The 21,006-nt window shown below is 32.7% G+C and overlaps 1 protein-coding gene across 1 annotated transcript in view; it reads right to left on the bottom strand.

Annotated features, from left to right (window-relative positions):
• LOC145661085 (sodium channel protein Nach-like) overlaps positions 1–17,336 on the bottom strand; it is a 37,571-nt gene extending 20,235 nt beyond the window's left edge. The window contains exons 1-4 of the mRNA XM_081726527.1: positions 17,164–17,336; positions 10,406–10,546; positions 6,132–6,210; positions 3,172–3,469 (exon numbers count right to left, since the gene is read on the bottom strand). Of these exons, the coding sequence (XP_081582653.1) occupies positions 3,172–3,469; positions 6,132–6,210; positions 10,406–10,546; positions 17,164–17,279 (634 nt within the window). The 5' untranslated portion in view covers positions 17,280–17,336. The remainder of the gene's footprint in view (positions 1–3,171; positions 3,470–6,131; positions 6,211–10,405; positions 10,547–17,163) is intronic.
• Between the last annotated feature and the right edge of the window lie 3,670 nt (positions 17,337–21,006).

The raw sequence follows: 21,006 nt of genomic DNA, 5'->3' as shown, positions 1-21,006 counted from the left end.
AAAGTTTGTTTATTTCCTCTGTCAACCATTCATTTTTTTATGTCAACCTGAGGAAAATTTCACCAACACGCGGAACTCGAAGATTCAGAGCTTCCTAAGGTTCCTTCAACCAGGAGAAAAAGTCATTATAGAGCCATCTTGTGCATCATTAAGGAAGCAATCAATATGTCAAAGAACGACAGTCTGACGTCACATGAAGCGTCATATCAATCAGGAAGAAAGTTACGAAGTAACAAATACTTATCCATATATGGAGGTATCGTCCAGAATAGTAAGGCCATACGAGTATGGTAGAAGTGTCAAAACTGCCCAGGAGATAACATATAGGGGTCAATCAGACAATGGATAGGGATAATCAACGTCAATACCTTCTAAGGCAATGAGTGGTTCCCAACCGATGTGTCACGCAGTCCCATATAGTGTGTGTCGCGAAATTTTAGAATTTAATGAACCAATTAGTTACAATCAATTATGAGGCAGGCTGTACCAATCAACGCCAACAACGGCACCAGTAACACCCAGTACTACATAGAGTCAATACTTTATAGAAACGTAGACTTACACTATTGTCAGTGTCGCACCGAAGTAGGGTTAAGGAGTTTTAACTATCTTGAGTAAGATACTATGGAAAAACAAAAACAAACATTAACCATATATTTATATATTGCTTTAATAAGAAATCAATCAAATATATTGCGATGTCGTTTGCGTACAGTAAAGTGTCTCTCTTTTTTTTTTTTTTTTTTAATGGAAACTACTGATCTAAGGAATGGAGACGACAATGATCTGCATCATCACCAAGATACAGTAACAATATTCACCTGGAAGGAAACGTCTATTGCTCCTATGTCGTTTCAGGCCCTCTTCCCTTCTTTAGCTACGCACATATTTTTATATAGAATAATTTCTGTGGTTTTAATTAGAACTAGAAATGCTAGAAGTATAATATCTGGGTTACCTCTTCAACGTCTAAATTCGAATCCAAATAATCTCAAACATTTGCTAATAACATATTTTCTTTCTGACTTTAGTCACTAGTAGAGAATCTTCGAACATATCTCGGGTTCGAATTCGGTTCAGCGAAGTGCATTATTACACTTTGTTATACTACCGTCATAGATTAATATTCTATATCAGTGCTGTCCAAATGGCGGCCCGCCAAACCATTTTCTGTGGCCCACAGAGTTCTCGCGATTTACAATTGTTATTACTGATACTATTTTCGTATATTCATTCTTTTAATGTTTCCACTCTGCTTTCAAAAATAAGGCATTCATTTAGCGCTTCTGTACAACAAAAAGGCGCAGGCATCCATGGCAACACGTTTCTCTTACTTTTGTAAGTTTGGTCGGAAAACAATGTCAATGTTTGGTAGCATTTGTTTCTGTGAAAGTGCATTTTCCAGCATCAAGATTGTGAAGAATCGCTTCAGAAGCTGTCTTGTAGATTATTCTTCTTTACATCTCCTTCGACTCGCTACAAAAATGGATGTAGATATCCCAGTCCTTGTAAACGCTGCTAGTCACCCTAATTTGTCACACTGAATAGATAGGCCTATGTAATATTTCAAATACATTTTTATTCTTTTCTTTCGTAGTATAATAATAATAATAATAATAATAATAATAATAATAATAATAATAATAATAATAATAATAATAATAATAATAATAATAATAATTAACAATAATAATAATAATAATAATAATAATAATAATAATAATTATTATTATTATTATTATTATTATTATTTTATTATTATTATTATTATTATTATTATTATTATTATTATTATTATTATTATTATTATTATTATTATTATTATTATTATTATTATTATCTGCGGCCCTCCACCTTACTAGTAAAGACGGTTATGGCCCTCAGGCTCATTACAATTGGACGCCACTGTTCTATATCATAACCAGTTATGTTACATTATGAATTATACTGAGAACCACAGACTGTCAGGTAACTCCGCGACAACATTTGGCTGGAAATTGATGCTGTGGTTCTTCATGTGTACGTGCTTACCGTCTGTAACTTGAAGAGGCATGTACAGATATGCCACTAGTGATGGCCACGTTCAACATTTGCTGCAATAGCACTATACTTTTCATATGCTACGATATGTCTGTAGCGACTTTCATTACATCGTGGCCGATAGTTTGATTTTAAAGCTTATAACTTATATTTAATTTACGTTATAATAAGAAAAATATAACCTTTTATATAAAGAAAGGTTATGACTTATATCTTTCCTCTGAAACAAATACTAAATTGGGTGAGACAGAAGAATCTTGTGATTTCCTTAAGCTATGTTTAGATATACTTGTAAACAATCCTAAACTGTCTCACCCAATTTAGTATTTGTTTCAGAGGAAAGATATAAGTCATAACCTTTCTTTATATAAAAGGTTATATTTTTCTTATTATAACGTAAATTAAATATAAGTTATAAGCTTTAAAATCAAACTATCGGCCACGATGTAATGAAAGTCGCTACAGACATATCGTAGCATATAAAAAGTATAGTGCTATTGCAGCAAATGTTGAACGTGGCCATCACTAGTGGCATATCTGTACATGCCTCTTCAAGTTGCAGACGGTAAGCACGTACACATGAAGAACCACAGCATCAATTTCCAGCCAAATGTTGTCGCGGAGTTACCTGACAGCCTGTGGTTCTCAGTATAATTCATAATGAAAAAAATAGCTATGTGCCCTTTCTTGTGACATGTCAACCGTCAGAATTATATCGTGTCTCATTTCCACAGAATATTAAATACTATTTTCCTTTTCCATCCTTTTGTTAGAAATTTCTCAACCATTAATGTAATCACATGTCACTGTTAAAACTTTAATACATGATAGGTTAGATTTCCAACATTAAATCTACAAAGATAAAAAAAAATAAATAGAAGATGGTGAGGCATTACCATCCATATACGAAATCCTCTCTATTCTATTTGGCAGGAAGAAGGAATTATAAAGTCCCGATGATGACACGAGAAACTATAGATTTATTATGTTTATGTAGATCAATTACAGGCTTACTTTATTCTGTTGAAAAGGAAAAGTATACAGCAACCAATACGAACAACAATGATTTAAATATATACATTTACGTGAATGTTTTGAATGAATGGTGTAATCATACAAGTAAGCACTTACCTACAGAGAGTCCAATTGGCTTCAACATACATTTACATGTTCGCATCATAAACTTATAAAAGCAATCAGCCTGACAAGATCCCCAACTTTGATATGGAAATGTTACAAGGCCTTTATTTTCATCAGGGAATAAACAACGCCGACTATCTACTGGCGTGTTTCTTACGTTCTCCTCACAGGTTAATTCCTCCACTTTTCCCGTTATGTTACCAATAAACGCCTTTCTTCCGACAACTCCTTCACCAGATATGAAACTTCCCACTTCTGAGTAGACTTCATACGGCGAAAGAAAGGAGAACTGTGAATTATTCGAAATACGTAAATCAATCAACAATTAATCCCAAAAAGTTTAAATAACCACCTGTATGGTTTAAGAAGACCACTCATTAATTGCTACTGAAAAAAGTCATTTATCATTTGCTAAAGAATCCTTTTAATGTAAAAAGCAAAACATGTAAAAAAAAAGTTGTTATCACTACTGACGATGTTACTTCATATTCTTACATTTTGTCTCTGAACCAGGCAAGTAGCTAGAACACTACGACAGGGAAAACGAGATTTAGGGGGGGGGGGGGGGGCTAAGTTGAATCCACCGAAGAACAACTAAAAGTTTCAAGGGGATTGAAAATGGTCGCAGTCGGGGCTCACCTACTGGCCACCTTTGACTAAAGGCCTGCTTGGATTACCAAAACATATAAATCGGCTTCTGGGAAAAGAGAACTTGTGACTTTTTTCTTCAAAAAAAACAAAAACAAAAAAAAAAACATTTTACAACAGTTGTTGAATTATCCTCGACTGAGTCTATATTTCTTCTGTGCTTCTTTTCAGTAGTAACAGGGAGACGATTATTGATATGTTCTGGAAAAAAGAAATGGACATCTGTGTTGTACAAATGTCTTTTCTGATAATGAAAAAGTATATTGTCTGTGTTGTTATACACCCTGAACCTTCAAGATATAATCAAGATGAAACATTATATTCTTGCACACTTCTTTTATAACTAGGGGAAATGCTCGTTCTCCTTACGGACTAAACCCTATGCAACTTGCAAAACAATAGAGTAGTTTGGGTTGTCTACGAACCTTCAGAACATGTGACGTCCACTTACATTCTCCTCTAGTCAAAAAATAAAAATGGCTTCATACTCGTTTAGATTTGGTGAAGACCTGTCTGTATACAAAATTTGGTGTCTTTACATGATTGTTTTGTAGACGAAAATTTGATAACAAATACACGTTCTTTCATATATTAGTAAGGATAAAATGTTCGAAAGACCGAGCATAAGTGTCAGATATTTAGTATCAGATACTGGTATAACCTGCTTAAGGCGCTTATCTTCGACTAAATTCAATTACCGCTAAGTTTCCAGGTTTTCTTTAATATTTTTTTTTATGTAGAAGTGAAAAGTGACCTCCTTAGGCCATCCAATGAAATGTCTATCACCAATCATCTACATGTTTTTGCTCTGCAGCCATTTATATGCCAGCTTATAAATACCAGCCTTATGAATGACTGCAACGGGAAGGTCTTCCTTTGAGTTATATCTCATGTTTAGAGTGTTGATGTAACATAACGTTGTGAAGGAGTCATAGTTTTAACTTTCCGATTAATTATTTCGGAAATATTGTATTCAAGAAAAACGGTGAGATTAACAGTAATTTAATTTCGTTACTTAGAGACACTTTAACACTTAGTTGCACAAAATTGGGACTTGCAATGTTAGTTGTTAAGCGTCTTCACTACAGCGAAATTAAACTACCGCTAAGTTTAGAGTTTTTCTGTAATATCTTCAAAACAAATAAAACTATTCGAAAAACAGAAACGTAGTGAACTAGACAATACTATTTTGCATAGCATGTGATACCATTATCACAACTCATCTATCTGATTTCGATTTGCAACTGTAGATAGATTTAGCAGTTTTTGCAGGTTCTGTAAATAGCGGAATACCAAAAGCAGATAGATAAATTGTGGTAAAGATATCACATGTAAAATCGTATTATCTAGTTCATACGTTTCTGCTTTTAGAATAGTTTTATTTGTTTTGAAGATATTACAGAAAATTCTAAAATTAGCGGTAGTTTAATTTCACTGCAGTGAAGACCGTTAAGAACAAACACACTCTATACAATGAGATAGTACGTTTTGTTACAGTAAATATATATTCTTACAATAGGTAACCAAGTTATATGTTCTCAGATGTTTTTCTGCTTTTAGATTTTTCATGTAATATTTTTCTATCACTGCTATTTTTTCATTAGTTATTTCTAATTATATATGTATTTCACATTTATTATTTATTCGTTTAGCATTTTTGTTTTATTTCCACACCTTTTCTCTGTTTAATTTTTAGAAATTATATGAGAACTACTTTTTTAGATGTTTTATTTTGGCATTTTAATTTGCAGCATACGTCAACCATTGGTGTTATCTTAACGAGAAAAAAATTGCCTTGCTGCTGACGTCCCATTAACTATAACAGTCAATCAACCACATCTGGGGTATTGAATACACGGATCATGCTACAATACATTGCGTATTACTCGTTATCTGATACTCGTTGCGTATTAATAACATAAAGTAGCTATGGTGTATAAATACTCAATATTACTAGAAAACCATAATTCACACATAAATTAAAACTTTAGTTCGGATTATAGAAAGAACAAGTTTTCAATTATACAAATTTTTGAGGCAGGGTTTCACCTCTACTGTTAACTTTCGAAAAATGGAACTCTTCCTGGACTAAGAGTCAAAACAATATTTATTTCGAAAAGAAAGGAGCTTCGTATCTTTGTGCAGTCTAAAACAATAATCTACCTTTCAAATCTATGAGCCTTATTATTATTATTATTATTATTATTATTATTATTATTATTATTATTATTATTATTATTATTATTATTATTATTACTACTACTACTACTACAAGATGAAGTAGTATCAAATTGTTTACTTACAATAGGCTTTCCTGCAAAACGTAATCTCAATTTCATAGATTGACCTGGTATTATTGTAGAAATTAGCTTCTTCTTCATTCTGAAATTATAAATTTGTCTGTTATACAAAATTTCAATGTAAATATAGTGGGCACATTCAATAACGAATACCTATATAATGCACACAGTTTCTTTTCTTTTTGTCATACAAAAATGCATGTTATTACAGAACAGAACCCTTCCTTTTATGTGCACTCCAGGATAAGTAAGCGGAAGCTTCCGTTTCCTCTAAACGTTTGAGTAATTGCTTCATAATGGTTACGAATTATTTTTAAATTATTCGTTTGGAATGTTGAATACTATGCTTTCGGCTCTCTTTTACGTCATAGCATGTGATGTTCAAGTTTACAAAATGTATCCGTTGATTTTGTTAAAGCTTTGTGGTTTCAATATTAGAAGTAGACCTATATAGTTGATTCATTTCTTCATTAAATAATTGTACCTAATAATTACAATAAATTATTGGGAAAGAATCTCGGAATATAAAACGAAAACATTTTCAACGATATATCATTGTTTTCCACATCACATAGGTGGTCATAAATTGGTTCATAGAGTTGATCGTCTTCTACAAACTAACTAGAAAAGCACTTACTGTGTTTGACATCTCATTTGATGGTATGCTCACAAAGAAAAACAAGGATATTTACTTTCTAAAAGATCGATGGGAATAGTGTGAATATTGATCTACGCGAATATAGGCACATTGCACGCAGACAGCAATCATAGTTCAGTGTTGAAGAGAAACTGAGGTATTGAAGCACCTATTTCGAAGTTGTTTGTTGTATAACATTAAGGTGGACCTATCAGCAGCTGCATCAAGTCGTCGAATATGCCACGCATTTTGGAATGATGCCCAGAACGACCGCATAGCCTGACATCTCTTTTGCAGAAATTCAGGTCGGGAAATCTTCGCAATTATGATTAACCCCACAGTAGGCGACCACAAGTATTGGATGACGAAGGGAGCAATAGAGGAGTATAGAGTCAAACGTGTGATGAACTTGCTGAATGCTTCTAAGTTGCAGACTTTACTCACATTGCATAGAGAAGCTATACAAGTTGAAACATTGAGTACTCACACATTGTCACCAACCAACAAGGAGCAAAGAGTGACAGCCTGTTTGTCTCGGCACCACAACATTCGTATTTAATCGAAACGTGGGTTCAGTGTGACATTCCCAACCATACCAGACTTGAATGTCACTACGTGGCCCTATGCTTCACACCTTAAGGCCATCTCTGCATCCACACACAAGAACATACTCTGTGTCTGGTGGACTAGTCGCCAAGTGCGCATTACGATTTCCTATGACCAGGACACACTACTGTAGACTTGTACTCGCAGCAGTTTTAACATGTATTGTAGCAGAAGTAGTCAGTGTTGGTTAATTGCAAAAGTGTGTTTTGCAATGCGAAACTGTGCCAAGGCAACAGGCATACCACAACTTCGCTGGGAGATCTCTGCCATCCACCATACTCATTGGACTACCGTCATCAGATTACCACCTGTTCCATTTTTCAGACGACCTGATATGATAACAATATTTTCTCCGATAACCTTTGTCAAATATTTTCGATTTTAATGCTGCATAGATGGATATTTTCTTTGAGTCTTTTCAATCATCTATACTGCTTAGGGTTAAAAACTGTAAGTTTTGTATGAAATAGAGAATTTACAACTTCATTGTAGCTTTATAAACATTTTTGTATAACAGTTATTACATTTCAATATGTCAAAATTTTCTTTGAGGTTTCTCCAACATTAGAATAAGTTAAAATCAGTATTTTTTAAAAAAAGATTCTATTTACTCTCGATTTTAGTTTCATAAACGTTTCGTGCTAACTTTCGTAAGATTTATTAGATTTTAATGCTACTCGTATATGATGTATATTTTCATTTATTCTTTTGTACGATCCCAACTGCTTCAGGAATAAATTAGTCTATAGTGATGAGTGAATTATCCATCCCGATTTAAAAATATGTTTCACGATGACTTTCGTAGAAGTTGATACAATGATTTCGACTTTGATACTATGTAATGTGTGTTATTTTAGAGATTTTCCCATAATCCTCAGCGATTTGTGTTTAAAACAGCTAAGGATAAACGGAAATTTACTCGAGAATTTGAAAATTATGTTCTGTGTAATATCCTTCATAAGAAATCGATTTTGGTGTAGTACGGCATATACAGTATATGCAAATAACCACTCCCCACTCGCCCGGGGCTAGTGGTTCATCGGTGCGGGTAAGTATTTAATATCATACCGAAAGTAAGTAAATGATTTCTATTATGGGATGTGGGCTAGTAGCTTTTCTTCTCGGGCGAACAAAATTTTGTTGCTTGTTTGCATCCCTGATATATATATATATATAGTTGTATATGGTCCTTATTTTTCGGTTTCCGAGTTTTTCTGAGTCTTAAAATTATTTCATATCTTACCAAATTATTCCATTACAAAAATTTGCTCAATTCAGTAATACATGTATTAAATGCTGAAGTTTTGAATGCATTTATAAAGTACAATATGAGGCAAAGGGGCAAAGGTACTTTGTAAGTTTAGAACGGCTAAAGGGGGTGACACTACATCTTGTACAAAGACAATGGAGGTAGATTCATTACTGGAAATAACCATCATGGCAGCCACCTCAATATTCGCTATCTTGAATTCAGGTCCGAAATTTTTAACAGGAATGGGTCATGTGACATATTGTTTTTTGGGTAGCTTTTCATTACATACACATAGTTCATGTTATTTCCAAGTTATCTGTAATCATTTAATATGCATTGTCTTCATAATATATGTGTGTATTAACTTACAATTGTCCTTCCAAACTTAGAAGCTACCTTTACCTCATATAGTATGTTATAAATGCATTCAAAACTTGAGATCACTTGGCGCATCAATTAATATTATTAAAAATTGAGCTTATTTTTCTCATGACTGATTTGGTCTGATACGTAACCATTTAGGTGAGACTTAAAATATAAGGATCTTCCTAATATATACTACATACTGTACGTATATTCTGAGACTTGTCAGATATTCCCACTGCTTAAAGTTGAAACCAACTAAAAAACGAGAATGAGGATTTAGGCTTTCTTGTTTATGAAAATGCTTGAGTCTTGTAAAAATTCATGCTATTATTATGTGCATGTTTAGTGAGAAATTTTAGAAATTTGCTCCTATTTTTGGAGTATAAATCAGTCAGAGAGAATATGATTTCCCCATATCTTGTGAAAGAGATTTACCATAATTTTTCTAGAAAAAAAAATCCGATATTCTTGACACATTACTTACACCTTATTTCAAGCTTCCAAATGAAACCAATTGTTTTTGTTGGAGTATACTTGTACCTCTCATGTCTTGCTGATGTTAACAGTTAGGGACAAGATACAAATTCACCCTAACTTTAAGTCATGTTCAAAGATAACTTTCACTAAAAAGAAATGTGATTCTCATTAAACAAAGAGTATGCTTTTATGAATGTGTAGGAATTAATGTTAGTTACGATAGTAAATCATGGAAATTTGAATTTTGGAGAGAAAAACTTTAATGCAAATCATCAGTATAGTAATTCCAATGATATAATCAGCAAACAAACAAAACCAACTTTTTATCTTGAAGGTCAGGATGTACAGGTGACGTTATATTCAGGTGAAGAGCATATTAGTCTTCTTGAACCTCTTGGTGATAACACAAAGTTGCCAACCTTTTGTTACGATGGCAATGTTTGACTTATTCACATAGTCCATCAGTAGTACTATTGGTCTTTCTGTCTAGTCTAGAAACTTGTGTGCTACTAGTATAATTAACATAGTGATATTAATTCAACGTCAATATTCTTGAACTAGAAACATAATTTACTGAACAAAGCAACTTTTATTTAAAATAATAAATGTGTAACAGTTTCGCCAACTAACTGAATATGTTGGCCTTATCAGAGACTTCAGCAGTGTCTGATGAAGCCAATATGTTAAGTTATTTGACGAAACTCTTACACATTTATTATTTTAAATAAACGTTGCTTTGTTCAGTGAATTCTATTTCTAATTCAAGTTATTTAACATAGCAAAGCTAGTATGAATCAGTTAATCAATATACTGTTCAAATTTTTAGTTTCTAGCTTAAGCAGTTTGGCCTTGGCGTTGATCAGTCAGTCATTCACTTACTTCGTACTTCTTCTTTATATATAGAAATCACGTTCGTTATATAATTTCTATGTTACTTACGTGTTTTGTACAAAATTGAATGCGCAGCAAAATTTAAGTCCAGCATAGTAGAAAGTGGCGTATTCTTCGCAATCAAACGCTTTTCCATTTAATTCACAATCTTTTAGTAGACCACTGCATGAATGTCCAGTAAGAATGAATCTTTAAAAGAAAAAGCACTAAATTAGCATGACAAAGGTAGCTACTAAAACAATAAGATAGAAAATAAAAAGCAGCTTATTACTAAGGCCCGGATTTTTATGTTTTTACATATTTTTTCCTTTGTATGTACGCTGGTGAAAATATGAAATGTTCGCAAATTACTAAGTAAGGAGCCATATAAACCAAAATCACATTATATATTTTTACATATTTTGAAGTCTGTAACATATTTTCTGTTTACTGCACATATTTTTACATAAATTCAGTTTCCTTGCTCCTTTTCGCTAATTTTCTTTAAATAATACGCAAATAAAGATAGGCCTATATATGGAACAATAACTCGAAAAGTACTTTATTTAATTATCTGTATTTTTTTCTCTCACTTTGTTCAACCGATTTGCATTGCGGGAAAGCTGCGTTAAAACAAATCGTACACTCTACAATATGCAAAGAAACGTCGTCAGTTATCGCTTCCAATCCTGAAAAAAAAAAGAAAGATTTGTTTATATATATATATATATATATATATAAAGAAATAAAACAATATAAGGATTTTTGTGCTTATCGCCTTTGCAAGCAGACGCCACTCGAAGTGTGCCGACAAAACAAACTAAAACGCACAGTTGGCCAGCTTTCTCACCTTTTTTTGTATGTGCAATCTCTACGGGTGGTGCTATTTCTAATAATGTGTTTACAAAGTCTATTTGTTCCTTGTTAAAGCTTGAACGTATCTATCGAAAGTTAGTGGTTTTCAAACGCGCAGTTATAAATTTGAAAGATCCAAAGGTAAGCGTTGTTTCTCTTAAATATTTTTTTCTCTTTTGATATTCAATAATGTGATTTTTATTCCTCCACGAGACAATTTTATTTGTTCTTAGTGAAAATTTGAACGTATCAGTGACAAGTTAGTGACAAAGTTTTTCCATTGCGTAAAATTATTTAGTGGTTCATTGTTCGTCCCAAAAGTAAATGCCTTTTGTTTAAATAAATATTTTTTTATGTTTATATGTTCAATAATGTGATTTTTTACTTCCTTAATACATATTTTCACTTGTTTCTCCTGAAAATTTGTATATATTTGTAGGAAGTTATTTACACTTGTTAAGCTTTTATTACATAATATGTTACAGTATATTTATTAGCTAAGAACATAGCACAGATACAAAATAAACACGAAAAATATTTTTACATATTTTCATATTTTCATATTTTTATATTTCATATTTTCATATTTCTTACATATTTCATTGATTTTTGTTACATATTTATGTACATATTTCGGTACTTTGTACTACATAAAAATCCGGGCCTTACTTATTACATATATCGTGAATTCAGTGTTAAAAATATAGAAAAATTTACAGATGCCCAGGGTTATATATATATATATATATATATATATATATATATATATATATATATTCGTTTTGGGCATTCTTTTAGTTTTGAACAATTACAGGGAAAATATACTGCAGAGGTATTTTATAAATGCCGTTCATTCTAGCTTTGGAACTTCTTTGCCTTAATTAAAACTAAAATCTAACTAAAACCAATCACTTTTAATAAATAGTAGTGATACAATTTCAGCAAGGTGTCATTCTCTTCATCAAACACATTATGAAATAACATGTGCTACAGCTTACATATCTCAGAAGAAAAAATAGAAGTACTGAAGAAGCTATTCAAGAAACGAGGAGTAACAACATATAAAAAATGAAATCTTTGAGTTTTACGTCCCACGGTTATGCCGGTTAGGCTAAAGGAGACGGTGATGATGAGTAATGAATGAAATGGTGGAATGAAGAAAGTGGGAGGAAACGGGAGAACCCCGAGAAAACCCACGCACACGATGTTTGTCCACCACAAAGTTCACTTGGCGGGGGCTGGGATCGAACCCGGGACCCCAAGCACCAGAGGTGAACGCTCTACCACTGAGCCACCGCGGCCCCGAGTAACAACATATAGCAAAGGAAGTAGGAGAATATTGGATTTATTGAAAAGGAAAAGAAGAAGAGAAATGGAGATTTAACAAAGTGAGGAAAAGATAGTACAGTGAAACCTCTACTAACGGACACCTCTGTAAAGCGGACACCTCTCATAACGGACACATTTTGTAATCCCCAAACACTGTAATAGGAAAAACCATGTTGACAAACCTCTCTAAGGCGGACACTCTCTTGTACGGACACGGACAGTCTTTTCTGTCTTTTATAGGTATTATTTACCTCCATATTACGGACACTTTCTCTAGAAACAAGTTGAAAAGTACATTTTCAGTAATGCATACATGTATCACCAAGGAGGCATTGTAATAGCATTTTTCCTCGTCAACTGGCTGTTCAGAAACTCAGATGAAGCGTCTTTGTTTAACAACACCCTCATATTCTTTGCTTACATTCCACTCCCACCCAACCTGTTTTAGGATCAAAAGTGATTGACAGTTGCCTGCCATTTGGGATGACACGTCATTCTACTGTTCCGCTGGAATCAAGCAGAAGACATGTCTGGTATTTTTTGTCCGCGTATTCGCATATTGTCTTAGTGCTTCTATTTGCAGAAGGAAATCTTTTTAAGTCATTCTGCATCGAATAAGCAATAAGGTGTAAGTTGTTGTGAGCTTTCGAAATGCCACGAGAAGCGCTAATGTTAAAATCGAATTGATTGAATTTTCGAAGAATACTGAGGTGTGCGAAGGATAACTGAAAATTTTTGTATTGGTAAAACACAAGCACCTGAGATAATATAAAACCAAGACAAGTTAATAAAGTTTTAATGTGAAAATGACAATGAAAATAGTGTCTCAGTGCTTTGAACAAAGTTGGTGTGCAAGTGAGTGGTTTTGTAGAGTGCGGAATGAAAAAAATTCCTGTGTTAGGGTCGATGCTAAAAGCTAAGGATTTGGATGTAGCAACAGAAATGGATGTTTCAGATTTCAAGGTCTCGAACGAGTGGTTAGAGAAATTTCGAATTAGACACAAAATTTCTTTCAAAGCGATTTGTGGAGAATCCGCAGATGTCGACATGCCCACAGTCATAGAACGATTCGATAAATTACCTTCAATAGTTTGTAATTACATATCACCTTGTTTACTAATTTACGTAAGAAAATATCGAAACCTCTCTAAGACGGACACCTCTCTATAGCGGACAATTTTTGATTCCCCACGACTGTCCGCTTTAGAGAGGTTTCACTGTATATAGAATTGGGTGCAAGGAGTTACATAGCGGAAACAGGGAAGAAGTTAGAAGAAAGGATTAAACAACACAGGGACAACGTTAGATTAATTAGAGATAATAACGCAATATATAAGCATATGAGAGAAACAAGATACGAAATGAACTGGGAAGGTGTGGAAGGATTGGAAAGGGAAATAAAAGACATTATAACAAATTGGAAAGAGGTGGAATGAATACGAAGAGAAGACAGAGAGAAACTGATGAATTGGAATAGTCCACTGAACATCCATGATTTGTAGAAAAAGATTTTGGATAGAGCAGAAAAGAATGAAAAGATAAGACAGGTGTGTTAATATGTACGTGGAGTAGGTTCCAATTAAAAGTTTAAATTTTTTAAAAATAATATTTCATTATTAAAAGTCAAGATCTGTATGCAATTCAAAGTTGTTTAAAATGAAAGGAAGGATCTCATTGGCACCTACAAAAGGACCTCCTCTCATTTACTGAAATATATAAGCTGTGGCATTTAGATTTTATTTCATAATTTGTCTGATGGAGACAATGATACGTTGCCAAAATTACAGCACTATTAATTTTTAGAAATGATTTCCTTGGTCAAATTTTACTTTTATTTAAGGCAGTGAAGTATTTTACTTTGCAGAACATTGAAACTGTAGTTAAAGTATTATTGATCAAACATAATTTTGATAGATGAAGCACATCTAATCAGTATTATTTCTACCTAGTAATATAATACAATTCATTGTATATATTCTTATCCTAACAAACATACTTAACGCATTAGCATTTAAATTTGCAATTAGATACATGAAAAAAGCATTCAATATATGTTACTGTTCCATGGCTTTTCCTCATCGTCGAGTTTCCCCGTCGTGGTTTTCGTTCTCAAATATTTTCTATTCATGACGTTCCCCGACAATTTTGAAGAAGAAACACACATTTAAAAGAAATGTGTGTATTTATCATAGCAAAGTGCAAAATAAAACTATTCTTCTGTTTCGATGTAAGGAACACGTCGACTGAGTTTGTTTGTTGATGGTCGCAGTGTAGCCAATCTGATATCATTATCACTAAATTGCCTAAAACTACCTTCATCCCCGAAATTAGGTACTTTTTTGCAAAGTTCAAAATAAACTTTTCTCTTCTTGTGATTGAGGAATATATATGCAAATTTGTCGGTTTTCTCCTGGAATACCCTCTATTTAAAGTAATCATAATCTTAATGATTCTAATGTGAGATTTTGATTTTATAAATTCCCACATTACTGAATTGTCCATGTTTCGTGGCGACGATTTAAAAACGTGTTGAGGCCCGATATGAAAATAGACAGTGATAAAAGTTTAATTTTTCAATTTACTTTTATACAATATGGGGTAGTAAAATATTATGCCTTACATAAAAGAAAAAAAATAGGAACAAATGTGCATTGTGGGTATTTCAGCTATTTGATAAAATATATTCGTTCCGTCGTTATTACATTTCTTACAGCTAAATAACTAACGTATGGGGAAAAAATCTCATTAGAAATTTTCCGAAAGAATAATTTCCGAAACTTAAGTTGTCAGAAAGCAAAGCTAACTGATACATGTATCTAATCCTCTATGTGTTATCACATTTCTGTAAAATAATTTGACTGTTCGAACTTATCACTGCAATACAATTAATACTTTATGCTCCATGAAATATAAAGATGTCTAGTTGATATGTAAGTAGAAAATATTAACAAACGATAAAATAAACCTTAGCGCTTGCTCTGTAAGGAATTGTACCTGAATGAATTCATCTTACTTCCAAATTTGTTGTAATAACAGCTTACTTCAAATAGTAGGTATGCATATAAGAACACGAGATTAAGCCTCAATCTCTGCATGCACTGAAGTGAAGGTACTTATGGAAATATTGCAAATTAATCTTTAAGCTAGAACAAGACTCTTGAATCGTAAAGTATCACCATACATCAATGTATCACGCAGCATCATTGGATGTGTCGCGAAATTTAAAATTTATACAATAAATTTGTTAACCGGGTGGCATATATCACATTACCGGCCTATAATTCACACACACGCACAATACGTGACACTTATTTTGTGAGTCGTGAGTGTTCTATAAAGTGTATCACCAGCCATGAAAGATTGGGAAACTTTGAGCTCAAGCAACTAAATCCCCGCACTAATATTTTATTATTTCGATGCATTGAGTTTCAACTCTGACTTGTAGTGACGAATGGGCAGCACCGAAGACCGAAAACTTATGATCTTAACACCTTTCAGAAGGAATTAATTACATTAATGTACATTAATGTTTAGATTCCAAAAGGATCACATTATTGTTAGAAATTCTTGTCAGATCCCCATCGCTAAACAAGGGTTCTGGCTACTCTGCCGCATTTGTATAATGGTATAGCCACACATAATTACGTTTCATTACATAATAGGTTTCATTCAGTATAATATTCTTATAGATGTTAAAGGGAATCCGAATAGAATAAACCACAAAGCTGGATGTACGAATGCAATATGTACTAATATTATTACAAGTCTATTAAAGTTTGTAATTCCATTGTAAGGTAAAACCATCATTTACGTATTTTCTCTGTAATATTACATCTGTTTTAAAAAGTCAGTGCATAATTATTTTCTCTATTTTGTACTCGGAAATTCTGCCTATTTAAACGGTTCTCACATCAAATAAATAAATAAATAAATAACAATAAACTTAGTACTTTAATGTATATCTCAGACATATTACAATACAGAGAGAAAAAATGAAATGAAATTTTCAGTTTTACGTCTCACGTTTTTACCGACTGGACTAAAGGAGTCGGTGATAATGAGAAATGAATGTAATGGTGGAATGAATAAAGTGGATGGAAACGGGAGAGCCACGAGAAAAACCCCACACACGATTACAATAGAAAACTATTCATGTATTTTTAAGGAGTTTGGTTTACTAAAACTCATTTATATAATTAATCTGTCAGTGTGTCCTTCCGTCCGGGATACAAAAATCTGAAGAACTATTTGATGAATCTCCACCAATTCTGGCAAGGATATGTAGAAGGGTAAAAAGCTACGAATCGAGTTCGTTGATAAATGTGATATTCAAGTCAGAAGTGATAGAAATTAATCATTTCAGGTTTTAATGTTGATCACTATAGACTAAAAACGGTAATAGATAGCGAGAGGCGGTTTTCTGCAATACACTAAGTTTCAAGAATATATTCCATATCCACTCTAATTTCTGTACTAAGATTGGAGGTAGCAGAAATCTACTACCACCTCCGGTTTCAAAATTAATTGAGAATCAAACATGCAAAATGCAAATCAAAATCATGCACGTTATGTACATGTGATAGTGCTACTTGATATTTCCTTTCAAAACACAATATTGCTGCGAATAATTGTAAAACACTTACGTATACTCCCAATCACAAATATGGATAGACGGCGCGGTTAAGTTCCAATCTTGGTAATTCCATTCGGTTTTGTAATTCAGAGATGCTTTTATATATGCGGAATATAACCACCACATTGATGCAATAGCCAAACCGAGATGGAAAATAACCAAAACCAGCCAAAACAATCTGAAAATATATAAAAATTGAACAAGGGAAGCTTTAGATGAAACAGTCAGCTCTAAATTTGTTTAGGTCAACTACTCAATACTGTAGAGAATGTACTTAATGATAAAATCAATCATAAATATAAGAACTATCAAGAGTTAAGAAAAACATTAGAGGTTCCTCATTTCATGAGAACTTATATGTTGAATGTTGTATTTCGCTTTCGTACAGCAAAACATATAACGGAAATTTTACCGTGAACCATATGAAAATTTTGCAGGTGATGTACTTTTGCAAGACAACCAAGACACTATCTCAATTCGAATCGCAGACAGATAAGGCTTATACTGGCTCTTAAGAATCGAATTACATTTGCAAGAAATTTTCTACTTTCTACATTTTACATTTCCTTGTTCTATATTATTATAACCAGCAGAATATAAAGGTTAGTTATTTCAAATTTAGAAACATTCTTAATTCTTAGTCTAATACTATGTGTCAAATGCAAATCTTTTATTACCTTTGTGGTTTCCTTATGTTATATCTTTAATCATGTTTGCCACCACAATTCCTTCTTCAAACCATACCCTAATAAGTTTATCTAGTTCTCTAATTTCTTTATAATTATTCTTTGCTACATCACTGTTTACAAATATCTACTCCCTCATTGTTCTTCTGATCTATTCAAATCGAACTCTTCGTCATAACCGCACTTCAAACTTCCGATTTTAGGCAGAACGTTTTGTTACCTAATATGACTACAAATAAAACTATTAATATTATTTACCATCAAAAGTAAACGATGAATTAAATACGAATTTCTACCTACTTGGAGACCGTAGTAGTCTTGCTGCTGGATATATATTTCAATCCATGAATTGTGGCGTTTTCACAATATATCCTGATGGTGCGTACTAAAATGTTAGACGATATTTTCTTCTTTGTATGATTCTTCTGTGTCGAAACATGCATAATTTCGGATTCACTGTTTGAACAGAAGAGAAATTTCAGCACTTAAAGGTTTGACGGTTCGCAAAATATTGATTGAATTGGTCATTGTAAAAGAACCTTCATTCTCTAAACATTCGTAGAATCAGATAATTACATGCATTCTTGTTGTAAAACTCAAATAACTCAATATTGAAAAGTTTAGACAATATATGCTTGGAAATAGTTCCTTTGTCAATATTGAAATAAAATAATTATTCACACAATTTAAACCAGTTGATTAATTGGGGTGTAATGAGCACGTTATGATAATGCCTCATAAAATTTAAAAAGGAAATCAATATAAGACTTGTAAAAAAATGCATAAATCAATATGAGTTGCAAAAAAATGCAAATCGAAAATAACTTTTCACACTAATGTGAAAAAGGCTATACAGAAAGAGATCAGAGATCGTGAAAAAGTTAAAATAATAAAATATCAAAATAGAAAATATAACAAGACAAAAACTAAAAAAATAACAATTATAGTGAAAAATAACAAGTAAAAATCTAGAAATAAATCTCAGTAAACGTTAAATATCTCAAATTCACGAATTAATACAAGAATATCCCACTAAAGACAGGGTTCTCTCTCAAGACCTGCCAAGTATTGTTAGGTAGTATTAAATTTGCTAGCTGTTAACCACATGACGAAGATCTGAGGTTCAAAATATTCATCTGACAATATTATCTTCACAATAAGGATGGTTACCAGCTTGCAACAAATAGGAACATGTGAGATAAGAGAGTTCGATACTCAAGCGCGGAAGGATTAATTAATCTCGTTGAATTTAATCCAACAACAAATAATTGCTACTATAATTAATCGAATCATATAACTAACAATTTTCGAGTAAAGAATAATCAATAACATATTTTCCAATAATTTTAGGGAGAAGTGAGTCGCCATTAGGTTCATAAAAAAACTTCACACACCTACAAAAGAAGTGTAAAATTTTCTCTATCAGTTACTAAAAGCTTCATAACAAATAAGTATATATCCTCTAAACTTTTGTATGGAAGAAATAGGAAACAGTAATACACTTATCGTCATCAAATGTTAAAAATGATTTTATTTTATTTTGAATTTAGCGTCCCTTTCATCAGTGAGGCTTTATAAGACATAAACCTATAGCTTAACGTGAGATCCGAACTTCTTGAGTTCCCGCCAGGAATCGAAACCGGATCTCTCACGCCAAAGGTGTATATGTTAACTGCTTACTACCAGGGAGCTCGTATCAAATGTTAAAAAGATTTCTCGTAACCATATGGATAGCGTGCACGGCTCCAGGGTAGAAGATCCGGGTTCGATTCCCAGTGCGGAGCCATGTGGTTGAAATTTCACATTAAGCTGCAGGTTTATATCTCATATACCTTCGGAGCTGACAGAGATGCTAAACTACAAAAGAACCAATCAATCAAACGTCAAGAAACAGATGAGCAACTATTTCTAATGAAAAGTACTGCCAACAAAGCTAGATTAAAGTTTGAAGAAAGTCGACCAGAACATACATATTAAAGGTACTATTCATACAATGGGAATACGTAGAAATCCTACGAAACTTCCATTGTCATATAGAGCAACCTATCTATTCAAAGCCATAATGGAAACCCTAAATCGTTATGTTACATAGTTACATCTGCTAATTCTTTTAGACTCAATCATAAAACGTGTTTTAGCTTACGTTTTCCTACAGCAGTAAATTGCAGAAAGCAAATAAACCCTTCTAATTCAATAAATAAGGCGTTTGATATTCCATCCATGTTTATTTTATTTAAACATTTTTGGCGTTTCAAACGCACTGATTGCGTTTATTTTCAGGGTTGTACTAACGCAATTATACAATTATTGTGGTATATATACGAGGGTTACTGTAAAAGTCATGGCAACTGCATTTTTTCGAAAATGAGAACAAAGCAAGAAATTCTGAATTATTCAAATAAAAGGATAGTACATGTATTATCGAACATGTTAAACGTTACATGTAGGGAGTTGAATGAACACACATGTCTTCATCATAATATAGCATAAGCAAAATGAGCGTAACGGACTGTTCGTTTCATACGTGTTTTAGCTTGAATTACGTGCATTGTATATTGTATTATTTAGAAAATTACTTCGATGGACTCTAAATTCCGCTGATATGTTTCTGGGCTAGACGCATAATTATAATGGTACTTGTAATTATTTGTAGTGTTGTAACTATATATATATATATATATATATATATATATATATATATATATATATATATATATATATATATAGATAGATAGATAGATAGATAGATAGATAGATAGATAGATAGATAGATATAGATATATATATAGATATAGATAGATAGATAGATAGATAGATAGATAGATAGATAGATAGATAGATAGATAGATAGATAGATAGATAGATAGATAGATAGATAGATAGATGATAGATAGACAGACAGACAAACAATTTTGGTTGATTTAATCGTATATATCTTATGTGCTCCCCCATATTTAGTCTTAATTGTACATTCCGTTTGTCTACTGTATAGTAGTCCATATTTGCATGGGATGAGTAAATATCCGGGGTGTCTAATCTTTCTTGATTTTTTTACTGAGCACAGCTTTTGTGTTATCTTTATAAAGGTGGTATGTCGATTGTTTTTGAGTTGAGTTGATTTTGAGTTTAACGTCCCGTTCAGCAGCGAGGCTATATGAGACGTGGAC

This window comes from Thermobia domestica, chromosome 9 (assembly GCF_964235325.1).
Source record: "Thermobia domestica chromosome 9, izTheDome1.hap1.1, whole genome shotgun sequence".
Lineage (NCBI taxonomy): Eukaryota > Metazoa > Arthropoda > Insecta > Zygentoma > Lepismatidae > Thermobia > Thermobia domestica.
The sequence above is the reverse complement of the archived record's forward strand: the minus strand, read 5'-3'. Positions and strand labels throughout refer to the sequence as shown.